The sequence below is a fragment of the Lepidochelys kempii genome, chromosome 3, assembly GCF_965140285.1.
Source record: "Lepidochelys kempii isolate rLepKem1 chromosome 3, rLepKem1.hap1, whole genome shotgun sequence".
Classification (NCBI taxonomy): Eukaryota; Metazoa; Chordata; order Testudines; family Cheloniidae; genus Lepidochelys; species Lepidochelys kempii.
The window spans coordinates 148,267,984-148,287,829 of NC_136382.1; the positions used below are offsets into that span (position 1 = coordinate 148,267,984).

Here is a 19,846-nt window from a genome sequence, read left to right on the forward strand (position 1 = left end):
GCTTGGCAGTGGGGGACTGGCGTCAGGTGAGCTCCATCCCACCTGTGCTTCAGACCATCCGGTGGAGCGCAGGTCCACTGCTGTACCTAGGCGTTTACCTTTCTGCCATGCACCCTTCTCTGCTGGAGAACTGGCAAAATTTAGAAGGCAGGGTGATAGAGTGGCTCCGGAAATGGACGAGGCTACTCTGATGTCTCTCCCTCCAAGGGAGAGCACTGGTGCTTAACCAACTAGTCCTGTCCACGCTCTGGTACCGGCTCAACACCCTGGTCCCGGCCCCGGGTTTCCTGACCAACCTCCAGACGTCGATTCTAGAGTTCTTTTGGTCAGGAATGTACTGGGACCCTGTTGGGGTTCTTCATCTACCCCTGAAGGAAGGAGGGCAGGGCCTGAAGTGTCTGCACACTCAGGTCCGTGTCTTCCGCCTCCAGGCCCTGCAGAGGCTCCTTTATAGCGCAGGTAGATCGACGTGGAGCATACTGGCGCACGCCTTCCTGCGCCACTTCCAAGGGCTCCAATACAACTGGCAGCTCTTTTATCTCTATCCGAGAGGTTTTCTGCGAGACCTCTCTGGGCTGCCGGTCTTCTACCAGGAGCTCCTTGGACCTGGAAACTGTTTTCAACAACCAGGTCCGTGGCGGTCACCGTGGGAGCAGATCTCCTCGCGGAGCCCCTGCTACACAACCCCCAGCTCCGTGTGCAGGCGGCGGAGTCCCACTCGGTGCGCCAGAGTTTGGTCCTGGCAGAAGTCACGAGAGTTGGAGACCTCCTGGACTACGACCGGGGAGCCTGGCTGGATCCCCTGATGCTTGCTCGGTGCATGGGGCTCTCCAGACCTCATACCCCCCGGCGTGTTCTTCAGGAGGTGAAGGCCGCCTTAACGCCCGCTGCTCGGGCTTATCTCAACCGAGCCGTGCGCGAGGGCGCACCCTGCCCACCCTCCCTCTACCCCAGGCCTGCCGGACCTTTCAATTGGGCCCCTACCCCGTAGATCCCAACAAACCCCTCACCCTTTCACTGCGAGCTGGCTGCATGAACTGCAGCCGGTCAGCTTCCAAATTGCGCCACGGAAATATCTATACACACTCACGTTCACACCCTTCACGCCCACACCCTGGTGTCCCACCCTGATACAAAGTGGCGGGACCTCCTGCCACCTTTGGAGGGTGAGCAACCCCGGTGGGCCAGCCTGTATTCCACCTTGGTCCCAAGGCCCGTTGGGGACATTATTTGGCGGCTCCTTCACGGAGCTGTGAGCACGGATGTGTTTTTGACGCAGTTCACCCCCATCCCGGATACTTGCCCTTTTTGCAACGTGAGGGAAACTCTGGCGTACGTATATTTAGTGTGCGCCAGGCTGCAGCCCCTTTTCCGGCTCCTCGTGAATATTTTCTTACGCTTTTGGCTACACTTTTCCCCTCACCTTTTTATCTACACACTCCCCATCCGTGGCCCCACAAAATCGCGAGATCCCCTGGTTAACCTCCTCCTAGCCCTAGCTAAAACAGCCATTTATAAAACCAGAGAGGGGAGGTTGGCTAATGAAGCGTCCTGCGATTGTAGGGCCGTTTTCTGATCCTCAGTACATTCACGTATCCAGGCGGAGTTCCTCTGAGCGGCGTCCACTGACTCCCTTGACGCCTTCGAGGAGCGGTGGGTGCTGTCCGAGGTTCTCTGCTCGGTGACCCCATCCGGTTCCCTCCGTCTGACCCTTTGATTGAGGGGAAGAGAGAGAGGCCCCAGCCGTTGCCGCTGTGGATACCATCATCACTGTCACCTAGGAGGGGTCCTATCACACGTGGGTGTACGTCGTCCCCCCACCCTTAAACCGCCACCCCGCAGCCGTGCCCATCTTGTCGGGCACTCTCAGGAGAGGAATAATCGGTGACACTGGGCGTGGCACTAGGTAACTCGAGGGGGTGGAAGACCACGAGTGTCGAGGAAGCTGCCCCGCTCTGGGCCCAGGCTAGCCTGATCACTTCTTCCTCCTGAAGGCTGCTGTGTTATACCTTGTGCTTGCTTTTGTTTTGTTGCATAGTTTTGCTTTATCCTTTTTGGTGATTCTTTGTAAGTGTTACACAAATAAAATTATTTTCTGCTTCAAAAAAAAAAAATTACTCTCCTATAGCCATCTGGCCCGACCCTGTCACAATACTCATATCTGGCTCAGCGTCTTGAAAGATCAAGCCCATCATCATTTCTTCTATCTGTCCTCCTTTTACTTTGTGTTTAGCAACTTTCCAGTAGGAGACTTTACATACAGACATTCACAGTAGCATCCAGTGATAGCAGCAAATAGATTTGCTGCTGCGGGTTTTGTTAAAGAAGAACTCCTAGTTTGACCCATCCATTATTTTCTGTTACTGATTGTTTAAAAACATTCACTCCAGTGCATCACGTTTCTTATTCTCCCAGATTTTGCACAGTAGCTTCCCATTATATAACACACATAGTTCCTACAAACAAATGTTACATTGAAAACTAGTTAAGGTTGCTTAAGGGAAAAACCCTCCCACGCTAACCCTTCAAACCAAGGAAATGACATGTTAAGGGAACCATTTTCACCACATCATTACACCCACACATGACATTTACCATTCTGACAGATTCTGCAGCTCCACAAATAACTCCCTTCCGCTTCCCACACAACCCCCCCCCCTCTGCACACACACACACACTACACACAATACTTGCAAATCACTCACTATAACACCATACCTTACTTCAGACTTTACACACCCACACATATAATAGATCTGGAACTTACCCAGTGGTCAGATTTTAAGAGTACATACAAGTTGCTATTTCGGAGTTCAGAATTCAAGTGTCCTATCATCATAGGTAGAGCAGGTAGTGCTGCTTATAGTTAAGGTTGCCTGACACTTCGCATGATAAGATCCTGTTGTCAGTTTCTTATAACTTTGCTGGACTTTAACTATATGGGCAGACATTTTCCATGCTGCATATCTACCTCAAGCTCAGGTTTTTTGGAAATTTTTCACAAAAATGGTCCAGCAGTTCCTGAGAACAAATTTAGAGGGAAATATATTGTTTTGCCCATGTGGGGGGGGAAAAAAAAAAAAAGTCTTACAGCCATTTCATTCAGAAGCTCTCGTGCCTCCACGTTTCGGAGCGAAGGCTTGAAATTTGGCAAGGGGTGGTCTTTGTGTCAGGGATGTGCCTTTTGCTGTTCTCATGAAAAACTACCTAAATTTGGTCAAATTCTAAACCTTTGAAAAATTGTCATTTGCACATGTTCAGTAGAGAATTGTTAGTTTGGAGGCTGAATTTTCTGAAGATTAATCTGCACTGATAATGTTCCAACCCAGGAAGGTAGGGGCAGAACAGTACTTTCCCTGCAGTTGCTTCTTCCGGCTCCTGGGAACCACTGTGGCACTGGGCACTGGAAAGGACAGCAGGAAGACTGTCTCCTTTGTGCTTTCAGTACTCCCGCTGCTTTTGCCCGGGCACGATAGAGTAAGAAACAGCTTGTCTTGAATATAGTGGGGACAAGAGCTGGGCAGAAGTATGGTGTGCGGAATAGATTGGGACATGGGGTCTGGAGATGGGGGGGACTAGGAGCTGGGAGATTGAATGCATCCTGTCCATTGGATGACGCAGGAGATCTATGGAAAAAATAGTATTAAAGACTAGTAGCATAAGGCATATGCACAAGGGAATGGAATTAAGGCTGCACAGGCAACCTTAATTTGACATTTCCTAACTTGGAATGCTTGACTTTGCAACCTTAAGCGTCTGTTGCTTTAGCTTTTTGTATGTAAAAGTGTGTGTATTGTGAGTAGCATGGGGTTCTTCTGTATGTGGACAGGAGTTATTTGTGGAGCTGCAGAGCCTGTCAATGATTGCTCTGAGGTTTAGACATAAGCTCCCTGCTCTGATGTGACTGAGCTAGACCATCAGAGTAGAATCTGTGCTGATGCAGCCACCTACCCCGTACATTGCCAGAACCTTTTCTGTAGCCTCATGGGGTTGTCCAGTCACACACACCCTCTTCTTAGACCTAATAGCCCTCCATTACCCACCCATGTCTTCGATTGCTGCTCAGACTGCCTGCATTTTTAGTCCTCCCACAACTTATCTGCCCTATAATTCTGCATACAAAAGGGCCTAGGGGAGCCTCAATTTCCCCCCTCTATGCTCTCAACAAATCTCACTTTAGCTAGGGAAACTGGGCATGCAGTGAGACCCGCAGTGCTGGTGAGACAAGCCTCTACAAGGTCCTAAGAGTGGCTGGAGTTAGTTAGTTGGGGGTGCTGAAAACATGAGATTCACCCAAACTTCTCTAAAGAAGGGGTTTTGCAGGTTTATATCTCACCCAGGAACATTTTTAATGCTCACAATACCCTCAGAAATTCAAGGTCAGCTCAAGGAGCATTTCCCAGTTTTAGTTTATTTAAATGGTAAATGGACTGAGCAACACAGAGGTAGTCAGTTCCCATCAAAGCCAAAAGCTTGATATGTCCTTCACTATGGAACCACTATAAGCAACTCCGTAATTTAATAGTGAAGCTACAAGTGATTACTCTGGTATCGTTAATCAATTTATAAATAAAAGATCTGATCCACAGCTGGTATAAATCTGTGGGACTCCTTTGACTTCAGTGGAACAAGGCTGACTTACACCAGACGAGAAGGATCTGGTCTGCTGACTTCAGTAGAGCTATCCTGATATACACCTTCTGAGAATCTGGTTCAAAATATACAACTTAATATATAAATGCAGTTACAATAATCAGACTAGTTTGTTCTTCAACAGCCTGTTATGATTCCAACCTAGATTTTCTTATTTTTAAAGATATTGACGAATGCCTGACCCAAGGTATTTGTCCAGATGAACAATGCATTAATGGTCCTGGCTCTTACCACTGCGTTCCTTGCACAGATGGATTCAGAGGCTGGAATGGACAGTGCCATGGTATGTTCTGCAGTGTTTGTATCCCAAATATTGTTTCATTTGTGTTCTGAGAGACTGGTGTTAATGGAAATGTCCCAAAAAGGCCTCCTTTTGTTACTGAACTAGAAACTGAAGGTACGTAAGATTTCAAAATGATTTCTGGTTTTGGAGAGAGAGGGAGACAGACAAGGCTTCCTCACTATAGAGCAATGAAAATTAAATTTAGGATGTAAGTATCATGAGATGTGAAAATGGAATTTTAGAAATATGAAAATACAGAATTTTAAAATGTAAGAGATTTTTAAACTAGTGATATGCTAGAATGCCATTGTTAAGGTTAGTAAGCAAGTGGAAAAAATTGAGATTGGTATAATACTTAGATGTGAATGGCATCCTGTTGAAGAAAATTCAGATACTGCTTCACAAAGCACACTGACAACATCTCTTAATTATTAGTATTTCCACCAAATCATTCACCACACTTATAGCAGTTTCACAGCCATTCAATAAGGATTATTTTTAGGTCAGGTTTTATGATAGATTTTTCACACTCCCTATTTCTCCCTATTATTGTTTTTTTCCCAGTTGTTTGCCTTCCTTTTTTCAAGGACATTGACGTCTGTTTCTGAAACTGGTAGCAAAGGGCAATCAGAGGTGTTGCGTAATAATTTTACAGTGCTACTTGTCTTCAGGAGCTGAGAGTACCACCTGCTGGATTAATTGAAGCACGATTGCATTTCAGTTCTGAGGGAAGTGATTTGTGTGTGCGTGCGTGCGTGCATGCATCCATGGGTGTATGTACATATATGCATGCATACACTGTACTTTGTGCAATGATTTGGGACTCTTTCTACAATACAAGATTTCCATTTATTATTTGGGAAGTACAAGGTTGCCTTTATATATATATATTCCTTTTTTATATATAGTACAGTTGAATATACAGCTTCAACGGTGGTCTAGGAAGAGTGCATATTTTCTAACATTAGGCTTGATTTTTATACCGCCACAGAAATAGCTTTACAGAGATAACCCAGTTCAAAATACCAGTATTCTAGTGCAGTCCCAGAATTACATCACTTAAATTTTTCATTTTGCCAGCCAGATTATTAAAATTGCAAGCAGAGATGTTATATCACTGCATTACTCAGCCCAGAGTCACAAACTTAACTGCTTGCTCCAAGCAATAAATCTCTGTTTTGAATTACTGAAGTCATATATAATCTTTTATTAAAGGCATGCAAAGTACTTTTTCCTTTTCTCTTATTTCATGTAAAATTCTAAATCACATATAACCAAGGCAATTCATCCACACTTTTCGTGATATGATCAGTCTTCATTTTCTGCTTATCCTGGACTTGAATTCCATTCAAAATTATCCACATGAACTTTAGTAGGTTTAATGGGGACAGATTTTTCCTTCTTAACTCAACTCTGTAGCTTTATAATAAAGTTCCCTTTAAACAATGTGGCAAAAATCCATCCTACTCTATCTGTGAAGGTATTTATAGGCAAACTTGAGAGTCCCTTCTGCATTCAGCTCATTGATCAGATTCTTGATGAACCTTCATACCAATTGCCATTCTGTAGTTTCCCTCTGCAAGTCAGTCTTCTGTCGTTCTTTTCCTATTCTTGTTCTCCATTCCTGCACTCCTTTTAATTGATCCCTTAGGAAACAAATTCCAACAATCCCAGTGCTCTTTAACAGTACAAATTATATCCTCCCCTGTTTTATGAAAGGTAAGCATATCATTTCAATTTAAATTTAGGTAGATTTACATGTATACAACATTAGGAACTGTGTGGGATAGGGACATCAAAATCAAAAATTAACAGGCTGAAATTGAAAATCACATCTCAGTCCTCATCCTCAAAGGAAATCTGCACAACACCTTCAAAAGGCGAGCCTGGAAACTTACATTCATAACTCTGCAAGATACCAAAAATCATGGGCTTAATAAAGACACTGGATTTATGGCTCATTACAGCAATTGGTAACCCACTTATCCTCCTTTGTCCTATGATTGTAGAGGTGTTAGCTGCCCACTTCACCTTGAATGGTCTCTTGCAGCGTGTGCTAATTGAAAATCTGTTCCATGTTGTATTTAGCTGTTACACTCTGGGTACCTTTCCCAGACGTGAAGGAGAGCTCTGTGAGTATGTATACACTGCAGTTAAAAACCTGCAATTGGCCCATGTCAGCTGATTCAGGCTTGTGGGGCTCAGACTAAGGGGCTGTTTAATTGTGGTGTAGACATTTGGGCTCGGGCTGGAGCCCTGGCTCTAGGACCCTGCGAGATGGGAGGGTTGCAGAGCTCTGGCTGCAGCCTCGCTCCCTAAGCTTGAGTCAGCTGGCACAGGTGAGCCACTGGTGTCTAATTGCAACATAGAGATACCTTGTGTAAACTTGAAAGCTTGTGTCTTTCACCAACAGAATTTGGTCCAATAAAAGATATTACCACACCCACCTTGTCTCATTGATACAAGGTTTGGGAATTGCTATAATCAGTCCTAGAACCTGGGTGGATTGATTTAAATAAATGCAATTTGAATCAATTGTTAATTTTAAAAAAACTTGATTCTAATCACCAATTTAATCTTTTTGTTTCCATTTTTAAAAAAAATCTATTGTACATTGAAATCAAAATTGCTGATGTGATTACAATAAAAATCAGTAGTTTGTAAGTAAAGTTGAAGCAAGTTTCAGTACAGTGATTGAATAAATGATAGTAGAAGCATTGAGAAATTTTCACAAATACTGTGTCTTCATATGCCATCTGGATTTTGTCCATTGATTTTCCTGCTTTCTTTACATCAAATGAGTTTTCTAACTTAGAATAAATTAGTCCAGGCCTAGAAAATGTTCTCTCTACACTTTCTATAGTACAGGCTACTGAAGGAGAAAAGCTGGTTTATCACTGCTGTGAATTCTATATCTGCATAGCCAGCAATTCCCCCAGTACAGTTGTTCACTTTACTAATAATTTCCACAGCAAACTTATTTTTTTTTTAACAGTTCTCCTCATTCCCTGAAATGTTTTATGGTGGGCAGGATTGATGGATGATTAGCAGATGCCCAAGTCACAGTGCCATCCCCATCATTTGTATTTAGACACTTAATTTTGTAATTTGGATTGAGAACATTGTGTGATATATATCAGAATGGAGTAAGTGCTTGCTCCCTCTGTTTCTGCACTGCCTGTGAGTTAAATTTGTCTTTAGTTCTCTCTTTCTGCAGTGTTTTGTGGTGTTCTTTCAAAATTTCAACAGCATCAGCAATTATAATATCTATCTCTAGCTGTCATTTTCCAGTTGAATTCAATATATTCATCATGTCTTCTACATTTCTTTTTAGTTGTATGATACAATTTTTTGCAATGATGTTGCTACCTATTGTGTCAAATATTTCTTCAAAAACTGTCATCGGGACAGGTTGGTTATTAACAAACAGTTGAAAATTTCAGCCACCCAATTCCACTCCACATTTTTGGGTAGAATAAGTTTTGACATTTTTCCTGAATGTTTCCCACAATAGCAATGTGGGGGGGAGGGGTGCTAGTATTTGCAAGACACTGGCAACCGCTAGCATTTTTAACAGTGTTATCTATGCTTGCAAGGAGTAAGTTTGTAGAATACTGGAGTAAAAATGCCAGCACCTGGTGACACCTGATCTGCACTCAAGCTGCACCGGTGTAAGCAACAATGAGCAAATTAAGGGGGGAAAAGATTAGTGTAGATAAGGATAGTGTGGGCATAGCTAACTCATGGTAAGAACTGTGCTTTAAAACTGTTTACCAGCCTAGGGTAGAATACAGTTCAGGGATCAAGAAATTTTAGATCCATGTGTTTTAACAAAAAAAGTGTTCTAATCTAAACTGGATTATGTTTTTTAAATATGATTTGGACAGACTTTGGCTGGTCCACAATGGCTGACCAAATCATGTCAGAACCCAATTTAATTGGATCCATGTTCACACAAAATTTAAATACCATTCTATTGAAAGTCCTTGTAGATGGAAAAGGAGTACTTGTGGCACCTTAGAGACTAACCAATTTATTTGAGCATAAGCTTTCATGAGCTACAGCTCACTTCATCGGATGCATACTGTGGAAAGTGTAGAAGATCTTTTTATATACACAAAGCATGAAAAAATACCTCCTCCCACCCCACTCTCCTGCTGGTAATAGCTTATCTAAAGTGATCACTCTCCTTACAACGTGTAACAATGTGATAGGTACTAACGCATATATATATTCGTGCTTTCTTCGTATTCACAGATATAGATGAATGTCAGTATGGCAATCTCTGTACAAATGGACATTGTGAAAACATCGAGGGATCTTTCAGATGTACTTGTAGCCAAGGTTATAAACTATCTGCAGCAGGGGACCAGTGTGAAGGTAGGAATGTGGCTAAAACTCAGAATAATTCATCTAATGAGTCTATAGCATTTTGCATCCAGTAGGATCCCAAATGCTTTACAAAATAACTATTAATGCAAAACAACAAAATGTACAACATAAGCCCTGCATAGTTAAAATTTAAACAAGTCAGAAAATTCAAGAGCTAAAGTTTCTGTGTTAACTTGGCCTTGTTGTGCATTCTGTATACTTTGTAACATATATTATAAAATGTTATGATATCAAAGGCCTGGTCTACACTGGGGAGGGGGGAACAATCTAAGTTACGCAACTTCCGCTACATGAATAATACTTAGATCTACTTACTGTGGTGTCTTCACTGCAGTAAGTCTACGGCTGATGCTCTCGTGTTGACTCTGCCTGCACCTCTCGCCCTGGTGGAGTACTGGAGTCGACGGTAGAGTGCTCGGCGGTCGATTTATTGCATCTAGACTAGACGCAATAAATCGACCCCCGCGGATCAATCGCTGCCTGTCGATCCAGCGGGTAATGTAGACAAGCCCTAAAAGTATCATTCTAACAGTCTAACAAATAAACTCATGTAGCTGTTTTAGGGACTTACTGTGGAAGCAGGAAGTAACCTGAGGATCTGTCCCTCAATCATCTTTTTATGACACATTTATACAATATCTAAGACAATGGGACTTCTTGGTACAATTGTAAAAGGAATAATACTAATGATAATTTATTTCAGATTTCCTGCCAAACTTAAACAAATTTTAGGGGAAGATTGAGGGGCTTGGAGGAGTGGCTCAGGAGGCAAGACAGTCTGAGTTTAGAGGAAATATTTAGGCAAAGCTAGTCTACGTCCTCAGAACCCTTTATGGGAAAACACATTTATCAAGCTAGGCATACATGGAAAGTTGGCCCTTCCTGAAATGCACACCTCTAAAATAAGGACCTGATCCTGCAATGTAATGCATGTTTCTAGACACTAACCAGTCAATTAAGTCAATGGAGCTTCATAAATGTTAAAGCCAAAGGGACCATTATGTTTATCTTATCTGACCTCCTGTATAACACAGTCCAAAGAACCTCACCCCAGTAATTTCTGCATCAAGTCCATCACTTCTTTTTGAGCTATACCATATCTTTTAGAGGGGCATCCAGGCTTGATTCAAAGACTGTAAGTGATGGAGAATCCACCACATCGTTTCACAGTGGTCTATCCATGCACATCACATTGCTGTTGACAGATATGAAATGGTATCTTTGTTTAATCAAAACCAATTTTGATCCCCTGCCCCTAGGGTGGACCATAACCAGCTAACATCTTTTTAAAGAAGTTAAAGCCTGTCAATACTAAGTGCTAAAACATTTTTAAGCACCACCAAATTAAAACTTGTTAGCTAATGCAATTTTTAAAAAACACCTTTTTTTTTCTAGTTTAGACAAGCATTAAAGACCACACTGCTCCAGTAATACATGGCTCCCTAACATCATTCTGGGGTAATGGTTTGGTACTGACTCATAGAAACATGTGCTACCTTCTGAATCAGCAATACCACTTCCTGCAGAGTCCTATCCAATTTGGAGTATCCTATCCAAATCCAAATGTTGACCTGGGCTGACCCCACTTAAGTTTGTGAGAACTGAAGAGATCATTCTAAGCACTGCGGAATTACAGTGGGTATAGTAGCAAAGAGAGACATTTGACTCATCATAGTTACAGGATTAATTCTAATATAGAGCAACTGTTTAAATAAGAAAATCTAATCTTTATGTAAAATTTGACAGAAAAACAGCCTGCTAGTGTTTGCCTGAAAATCGCACCCTGTTAGAAGGTGGTGATTCTGTTGGAAATTGTTTTGTGCGTTTTGCTGACTCAGTGGGCCAGCTGGCTCATTACCTCAGCTAGCTATGTGGGAGGTGAAAGAAGCCCTCAGGCAAAGCATGTGTGTGTTCATGAAGGACAAATGGGTATTGAGAGAACCCTAAATGCAGGAGAAGTCTTAGGCTGAGGTTTCATCTAATAGTATTTTGAACTTACTTATTTGTTAGTAACCCAAACCAAAAGAAGAGTGATTTTCTTTTGACTCTTCAGTTTTGTTTGAGTGGGATGTTGAATACCTTCTGCTTAAAAACAGGCATTTTCAGAAGCACAGCATTACTGTTTTCTTTTTTAGATATATATTTTCTTTTCATTCATAGATATTGATGAATGCCAGCAACATCATCTCTGCACAAATGGGAATTGCAGAAACACAGATGGGTCTTTCAGATGTATTTGTAGCCAAGGTTACACATTATCATCTATGGGAGACCAATGTGAGGGTAAGTATGTGACTTAAACTACTTATGGATTTTTTCAATGAGATCCTGAGTATTCTAACCATAGGCACAGCCACTTCTGAGGATAGAAAAGGAAGATAGATTTTTCTCCTCTTCTCAATTCTTTACTATCCCATAGATGGTCTCTATCTGTACCACCCCATATCTCATGTATTCTTACACACACAGTTCCTGTCACCTGCACCTATGGCTCCATGAGGAAGGCGAGGAGAATAATTTGATTGTTTCTTTTGAATAAGGAAATCTCCTCCTTGCTCAAATTCTAAAACAGAGGGCTGTATTCATCCCTGGTTACAAATGCTTCTGCCATCATGGAAAGTCCACCTATGTGGCTGTCTGGATTACAGCTGCTTCTGTGGCTGGTTTGGGAGCCTGCAGCCAACCACCACAACCCCAAACAGAAGCACTGGCAGGGTGGCCTGGCTTAGCTCCTGTGGAGTCCTGTGTAAACGTTACCTGCCCTTCCCCACAGGTAAATCCTTCTGGAGCTTAGCAGCCTGGTCTGTCTCAGAAGTGCAATTTGCACAACAATTGTACAAAACAGAATAAATAAAAAATACACAGCAAAATGCAAGAAGATATGCTGTGCTGTAGGAAATGCTCTTCCTATCTTTTGGTGATATCCCAAATAAGATTTCGGTCCTGATATTAGCAAACTAATTCAATAATTAATTCAGATATATTCTCTGTCCTTGCTCATTCTCATTGCTTTGTGACATTCTTATATGAGCTTCATCTCAAGAAAACCTTCAGTCCAAAGGGGCTCTCTCCAGGCTTCAAGAACAGTTGTTCTGGGTTATCTTAGAGAAAAGCCCTCAGATGGTTGCACTTTGACATAGGCACAGACACAAGGAGGGCCAGAGTCTTCGCAGTGCTTCTTCACATACAACTCCTAGATCTTTAAGTCTCATGTATAGAACAAGATTGCACATGAAGGAGCTTTGGGAAATTCTGTTCAGGGGCTAGAATCAAATAAGACATGCAGAGAAAAAGGAAGATACCATCTCCACAGTGATTCAGTACCTCTGTTGGTGGGGGAAGAGCAGCGCAGGTAGATAGTCACAGGATCTTCCCTTCACAAACGAGGATGCCAGCTTCTCTTGCAATTCATAGAATCCAATGTTTTAAGAAATCAAAGAAAAAAATCTCTATTTCTTTGGGCTCTTGCATTCTGATCATAGGAACTATGAACAGTTACAATAGAAGAAGGTTTCAGAGTGGTAGCCGTGTTAGTCTGTATAGGCAAAAACAACGAGGCGTCCTTGTGGCACTTTAGAGACTAACAAATTTATTTGAGCATAAGCTTTCATGGGCTAGAACAAGCTTATACCCAAATAAAATGGTTAGTCTCCAATAGAAGAAGGGAGGTTTGGGTAGTATGTTAGGATTAATAAATTTTCACTTAGAATGAATTTGGCAGAAACCATTATCTTTTTGTGGGGTTTGGCATTTATTCAGGACAAAGGAGTCAATTTTTTCACTTGCTCTCGGTCAAAGTAAATTACCATTTAAATAAACCAACATTTTTTTCAGTTGAAAATATGATATAAATATAAAACACATTCATGTGAAATCAAATATGTTTATCAAGAATTCGCATAACGTCATCAGCATTAAGTGCAATTTTATCTGAAATAAGAACTTTCACATATGCAAGAAAGCTCTTTTAAAAAAAAAAATAAAAGATTAAATCCCAGTGATATCTTGGCCTGAGTGCACATTCAGCCAAACTGTTCAAAGATCAGTTCAGAAAGAGCCTTATGTTCTTTTGTTGGGTTCATGTCCAAATGGAAAAGGCAGCATCATTTTGGTCTGCTAAAAAGTCATGCATAAAAGGTCAGAATAATAAAAAACCATCACATAAAACTCTTTATTTTCTGTATCAACGAAAATCCTATCTGCCTGTAGCCTATAAACTGTTTTTTTTCTATTTTATTTTCTTTTACTTTCTGTTTTTCCCGAAAACTAGTGAGGCACAATCACAAAACATTAAATGGCTTCCTTTGCAGTAGTGGAATAAGGTGTTTATATAGTATCCATGTAATGTAAGCATTTTTGCTATAATCACTTCTTTATATATTCCTATAACAAAATAGCTGATTTATTGCTTCCTCTCATTTATCAGTGTATCATTTCAGCTGCTACCATCATATTAATTTCACAGTGGTTGAGGCCCTGATTCTCAGTTGAGACTGTATCCCAAAGCCTATATGGGAGTTGGATCAGTCCACTAGTGTAAATCGATATAGCTGTATTGACTTCAGTGGAACCATGTTGAATTATATTTGCAGACAATGTGGACCAGAGTGTGAATTCTTAATATCATTACCAGTTTATAAAAGTTTGCATGGTGGCCCAGTAGTGTCCAAAACACACAGGTTCAGAAAGTACCAAAGCATGAATGCAACTCAATTTACAAAAGGTAACCAGGCAACATAGTTCATACAATTTATGCAGTAAGTATAAAATCCTACATGTCCACGTGGAACAGATTACATAATCTGTGCAGTGTTCAGTTATAAAAACTGTTTTGAGTGAGACTTCAGCATCCTATTGAATGACAGTAAATTAGTTTGTATTGTTTGCATGTCATGGAACTAATGTTGCAGAAGCATCATAGTGTTTGTGTTGTATGTACATCAGAATCTGTATTTGCGTCACCGTGGAGTTTGTGTTTTCTAAATGTGCAGCTGTTTTAGGTTTCTAAGCCATTGTAGTTGCTTGTAGTACAATAGTCCCACAGTTCCCATGGAAATGGGGGAGAATTTTGTAGAATTGTCTCTTGAGTATAGAGGGAGGGAGTTGTCTCAGTCAGCTTTACAATCAACATTGTGTGGGCATTCTTGTTAAGAATGTACAAATTCAAACTTTAACTGTAGAGAAATATTAGGGGGAAAATCTGAGCTGTGAATGTGTAGACAGGGAAATTAGACACACGCTACATTTAAAAATTGTTATTTTTATTTAAATGTAGTAAATATAAGCTGTTACCTCAAGTTGACATACCAGTATTAAATATGTCACTTTTAAGAGGTTATTCAGTTTTGAAATTGTCTAATTTTTGGCAATGGTTTGATTTCAGACATTAATGAATGCCTTCAAGACAGTGATATTTGTCTTAGAGGAAACTGCATGAATACTGAAGGTTCTTATGAGTGCACTTGTTCAGATGGCTTCCAGCAGATGGCCAACAGAGGATGTCAAGGTATAGTCTAATTCAGTTAGGGATATCTGAAGAATGTTTTAAATTATAGTATAAAAGAGAATCCCAAATCAACAGGATTACAAGCACCTTCTTACCCTTCTCTTCTTGCCATAAACAATCATCTGCTGTGCCACAGGCAGGCTTCTCTATACATTGAGAAACTGTTCCAACAGGCATAGTCTCAGCCTTCCTATCATGAGGTAGGAATTCTTCATAAACTAATATAAGGTTAGAGTTGTTGTGTCTTCCCAAGTCTTGAGAGAGATTCATTTTGATAGCACAGGTTGTGCTGAAAAATACAACAGATCATTTTATACCATTTTTATCAATGCTGTAGATCTGGTAAGTACACTATTTAAAAAATACAACCGGAAAATAAATGAAAAATAAGACTACACAATTAGGTATATTTATTTTGTATCTTGCTATAATTAATAATTCCACTTGACAGAGACAATAAATATTCACAGGCAAAACAATTATTAGCCAGCGATTAAGGCTGAAAGGATTTATCCCTTCAGATAAAATACTATTGAATTTTTTTCTCAAAGAACATAAATGTTTGAAAGTCTTGATAGCCGAAGATTAAGTGCCATTTAGCGAAAACACTCCAAAACATTTGAAAGCATGCAAATACATGGTTAAGATCAAAAAACCTTAATTCTGCCCCCATAACACTATTAACCTTCCATTTTCTTTGGAAGCATTTATTTTGGTTTCCAAGATTTTTTCTAACAGCTTTAAGACATCCCTATCCTATAACTAGGGACAGCTTACTTTCCAAAGATATTGTACCTTACCTACTCTTTTTACTCCGTGCATCTGATGAAGTGGGTTATAGCCCACGAAAGCTTATGCCCAAATACATTTGTTAGTCTCTAAGATGCCACAAGGACTCCTCGTTGTTTGTGCTATATATATAATTAACCATAGGTATTGCTGGTGTCCATGGACTGTAAAGGTGGCTATAAAGGTGGCCAGAGTCTAAGCAAAACTGTATAGTTACGACTGACTGTAGCCATGTTGGTCACAGGATATTAGAATGACAAGGTGGGTGAGGTAATATCATTTGTTGAACCAACTTCTGTTGCGGAGAGAGACCAACTTTGGAGCTACAAAGAGCTCTTCTTCAGGTCTGGGAAAAGGAACTCCCAGCATCACAGCAAAATGCAAGGTGTAATAGATTGTTGAGCAAAAGTAGCTAGCACATATTTAAGGAACCATTCAAGGAAGGGTGGCCTGTTAACACCTCTGCAGTCCTAGGACCTAAAAAAAGGGTTAGTGTTGGGTTACAGATTGTTGCAATAAGCCATAAATCCAGTGTCTGTTCAGTCCATGTTTTTTAATGTCTAGCAGAGTAATGAATTTAAACTCCCACTGTGCACACATTTCACAAAGCAATCAATCTTTATCTAACCTATCAAACTCCTCATCCTCAAAGGAAACCTGCACAATACTTTCAAAAGACACCCGCCTCTCGTTAGTTAAGAGTAAGGATCTATATTTTTTGTGGTTACTGATCAGAAGAACCTTTCTGATGGATGGGTCAGGTTGTTTCAGAGTTTGTGGTTGACCTTAAGGTGGGGCTTATTTGGGTGACTTACCTGAATGTTTTTGAGTGTTTTATAAAGCAAAATCTAAAAGTACAATTATAGTCTGAAAAGTGACTATGTATAAATGGCACCACCTTAATCAACAGACCTGATCCTTGTATGTATTCAACCATCTGCTTACTTTGCTAACTAAAATATGTATTACTTCTTTTTACCTAGTTACGCTCCACAGCCAGTGAGACTCCAGAACAGGGGTTCTCAACCTATGTACATTGTGGGCCACATATACAGCTTTCTATGTGTTCTGTGGGTTCACTCACACAAGAATATTTATACTACCTGTATGGCCCTGAGGATATCACATGGGCCACAGATGTGTGCTGATTGGGCTGCAGACAGCCCGTGGGCTGTGGGTTGAGAAACACTGCTCCAGAACATTGAGTTGATTTCTATTCTGGCTCATGCATCATCAACAGAATTACTAACTAAGTTCAAGCTGCAGAAATTTTTATCTTTGATGATGCTTGATCCAGAAAGAACAAAGAGTTGATTTTCTAATTCCAGGTTGAGTTTGCAGGGTAGGCAGGCAGAAAAAATATCTTTACTTGTAAAAACTGAGCAGTACTTGACTGCTCCGTATGCACTGACATCTTGAGAACATGCCCAAATTCTAAAGATGCTTTTTGGCTGCAGTGTGTAGAAAATCAGCTTATTGGAAACAAAATGTAATCTTCCAAACTCTGCTGTCAAGACCTTGTACTAAAATCTCGGCTGCGTTCTCGCCTTTTGTGCCACTTGAGCAGCACAGAGGGTCCAGAAAGCAATCAGAGTGGGCCATCTGAGAATTCTCCTTCTGACACAAGGGAGTTGTCAGCTAGTGCAGAGCTGATGTAGCTAGCCCCTGCACCACTCCCCATCCTCCTCTTAGCCGCATTGTAGGGAGTCAAGTGAAGGGAGCATTGCTTGACCAGAATGTACTCTCTGGCTGTGCTTAGCTGATATATTGGCCCTTAAAATCTGTTTAGCTGGTGGAAGTTAGTTCCATACGCTGCTCTAACCTGTGCTTGGGGTCAGGGTGGTGTAATTACTGGCTTCCTGGCACCCCCTCCCTCTCTGCCAAACTTCTGTTCAGCACCACAGAAAATCTGGCCCTTCACTCTAGTAAACATACTTTTACTGATTTAGCACTTTCACCCATGGCTGAAAACAGATCATGTATGACAAGTGGAGCACACTTCTGCTAACAGGTATCAGCATTCCTCACATACATTTTGGCAGTTTAACTGACCGTCATTAACCAATGTAAATAGGTTGTGGCAATATGCCAAACACTAATGCACGTTGGAATCTGCTTCACAAGTAATATTAGAGAGGGAAGTTTAAAACATTTTACAACTCTGCTCTGTGTTTTCCAGATATCGATGAATGTGAAGGATCTGAACTTTGTTTGCCACATGGGGAATGCCTAAATACAGATGGTTCTTTCCACTGCATTTGTGAACAAGGCTTTTCAGTTTCTACAGATGGCCAAACATGTGAAGGTGAGATGAGTAGTGATACCATAGTGAATTTCACCCTGTAGCCATATGCCACAGTAAGGATTTAATGTAGTTTAAGAGCTTATGTTGCTAAAAACTTTTCAAACAACATAAAAGTTGTCTTCTTCCTCATTTGAAGCACCTAAAGCTGTGTTAAATTTTTTAAAGAGAATCTAGAGAACTAAATATTAAATGCTTTGCTAATGCAATATTGAATGTGCATAGTTAGTCACAAGAAGTTAAGAAATGCAAAAATTAAAGGCCAGATTCTTACTCATTTAAGTGATCCCATTGATTGTATGGAACTAGTTGGGTAAATAAGGTAGTCACAATTTGGCTGTAAGATTCCAAAAGCAACATTAATATAGCAACCTTGCACATAAAGTATATGGTGTTTTATATTCTTGTTTTTCTGGAAAACATGTAGCTTAATATTACTGTTCATGTCATAAAATGTATAGTATGAAACGTACAGAACAAGCAGCAAGACTGAGTGAAGGTTAGAAACTTAACTTCTGCTTTTCTTGTCTTTTGGTGACTAACTGTGCAACCTTAATGCTTTATAATATTTAATAAATTAAACTGCAATGTGTGGGGGATTTAATTGCAAACGGAAAGTGAGAGATGGAAGGAGAGAGAGAGAGAATGGAATAAAGAAATGGGAAAAGGTGAGGGAGAAGCAAAAAGACACACAGCTGTAAAGTGAAAAAACTATTCATAGCTGGAAAAAATTTTCTTTATTTTAAAATCCCCTTGAGGGGGTGGAAGGAGGGAATTGGTCACAAAATTCACATAAATTAGAGGGGGTATTCAGACTCCTGGAAAGTTTTAAGTGTGACCATTATTGCTACAAAGTTTAGGCACCTTTAATTTAGGGCTTCTCAAATATTTTAGCAGTAAAACCTTAACTTAATTTTTTAATGTTCTGATGGCTCTATTTGAAACATTAAAACCCTGTTTGTAATATGTTTAAAAATACAGACATGAAGGAAATATTCCTGCAGTAGAAATAAATCAAACTGGCAATCATGGTTAATTTCTTTTTGCATGAGGCTATTTTAAAATTCTGTCTTAGTGTTTTAGACATTTTTAAATTTTTTGTCAGAGCTACAAATAAATAGCTCTTCAAATTAGAATTTTCAATTTTAAACCAAACTCATACATTCCCCCTCTTTTTCTCCCTCCCCCTTTTCACATGCACGTACACACATATATAGATCTTTTTCAAAAATGGTAGTAAAAACAGTTCCAGTAATAACAATGGTGAGAAACCTCAACCACAGGCATGGAAAGTTTGCAGATGAGGTGCACTTGGGGTTTTTGTTTGGCTCCAACATAAGAAAGTGTCCTGTTGCTGATTGAAAGCACACACTTGCCAGTGGTGCTGCTCTACCGTCCTTTGGGTAAATTTTAAAAAAGAGATTTATGATCCGTAATACACAGAAAACATAATTTTTGCCATCAACAAAGTAAGAAGTAAAAGTTCCACTAACCAGATTAAGAATGGTCATTCATAGAGATACATGGACTATTCAATCGAGAAATATTGTGAAATATATAACAACGATTCAAGAGGAATAAAACCAAAATTAAACAATGCAAACAAACACACACAAAAAAACCAGCAGGCATCTTGAGAAGCAATTCTAGAGAATTCATGAATAGCAGAAATACTGGATAGAGTTATAAGCAGCTTTGTGTTGGAAATTAGGGGAGATGGACTTCAGACACCCAACCAGCTTCTCCACTCCAAATGTTAGTTTGTTGGAGGCCAATTAACCCATGTAAATTTATTTACATATGGTGCCACCTCTACAAACCTCACCCCATCAGTCTACTCAGGGCTGGTACAAAGACCTTCTCTGCAATGGAGAGGGCATGTGGAGACGTCCTGCGTGGTTACTGTATTCATTCCCCCCAC

The 19,846-nt window shown here is 40.5% G+C and overlaps 1 protein-coding gene across 6 annotated transcripts in view; it reads left to right on the forward strand.

Annotated features, from left to right (window-relative positions):
• Positions 1-19,846, forward strand: part of LTBP1 (latent transforming growth factor beta binding protein 1) — a 375,509-nt gene that overhangs the window by 267,999 nt on the left and 87,664 nt on the right. For 5 of the 6 annotated variants that reach the window (XM_073338422.2, XM_073338424.2, XM_073338426.2 and 2 more), the window contains 5 exons: positions 4,817-4,936; positions 9,194-9,316; positions 11,489-11,611; positions 14,712-14,834; positions 17,803-17,928. In XM_073338422.2, the coding sequence (XP_073194523.2) occupies positions 4,817-4,936; positions 9,194-9,316; positions 11,489-11,611; positions 14,712-14,834; positions 17,803-17,928 (615 nt within the window). The remainder of the gene's footprint in view (positions 1-4,816; positions 4,937-9,193; positions 9,317-11,488; positions 11,612-14,711; positions 14,835-17,802; positions 17,929-19,846) is intronic. The other variant, XM_073338423.2, reaches the window with a different exon arrangement.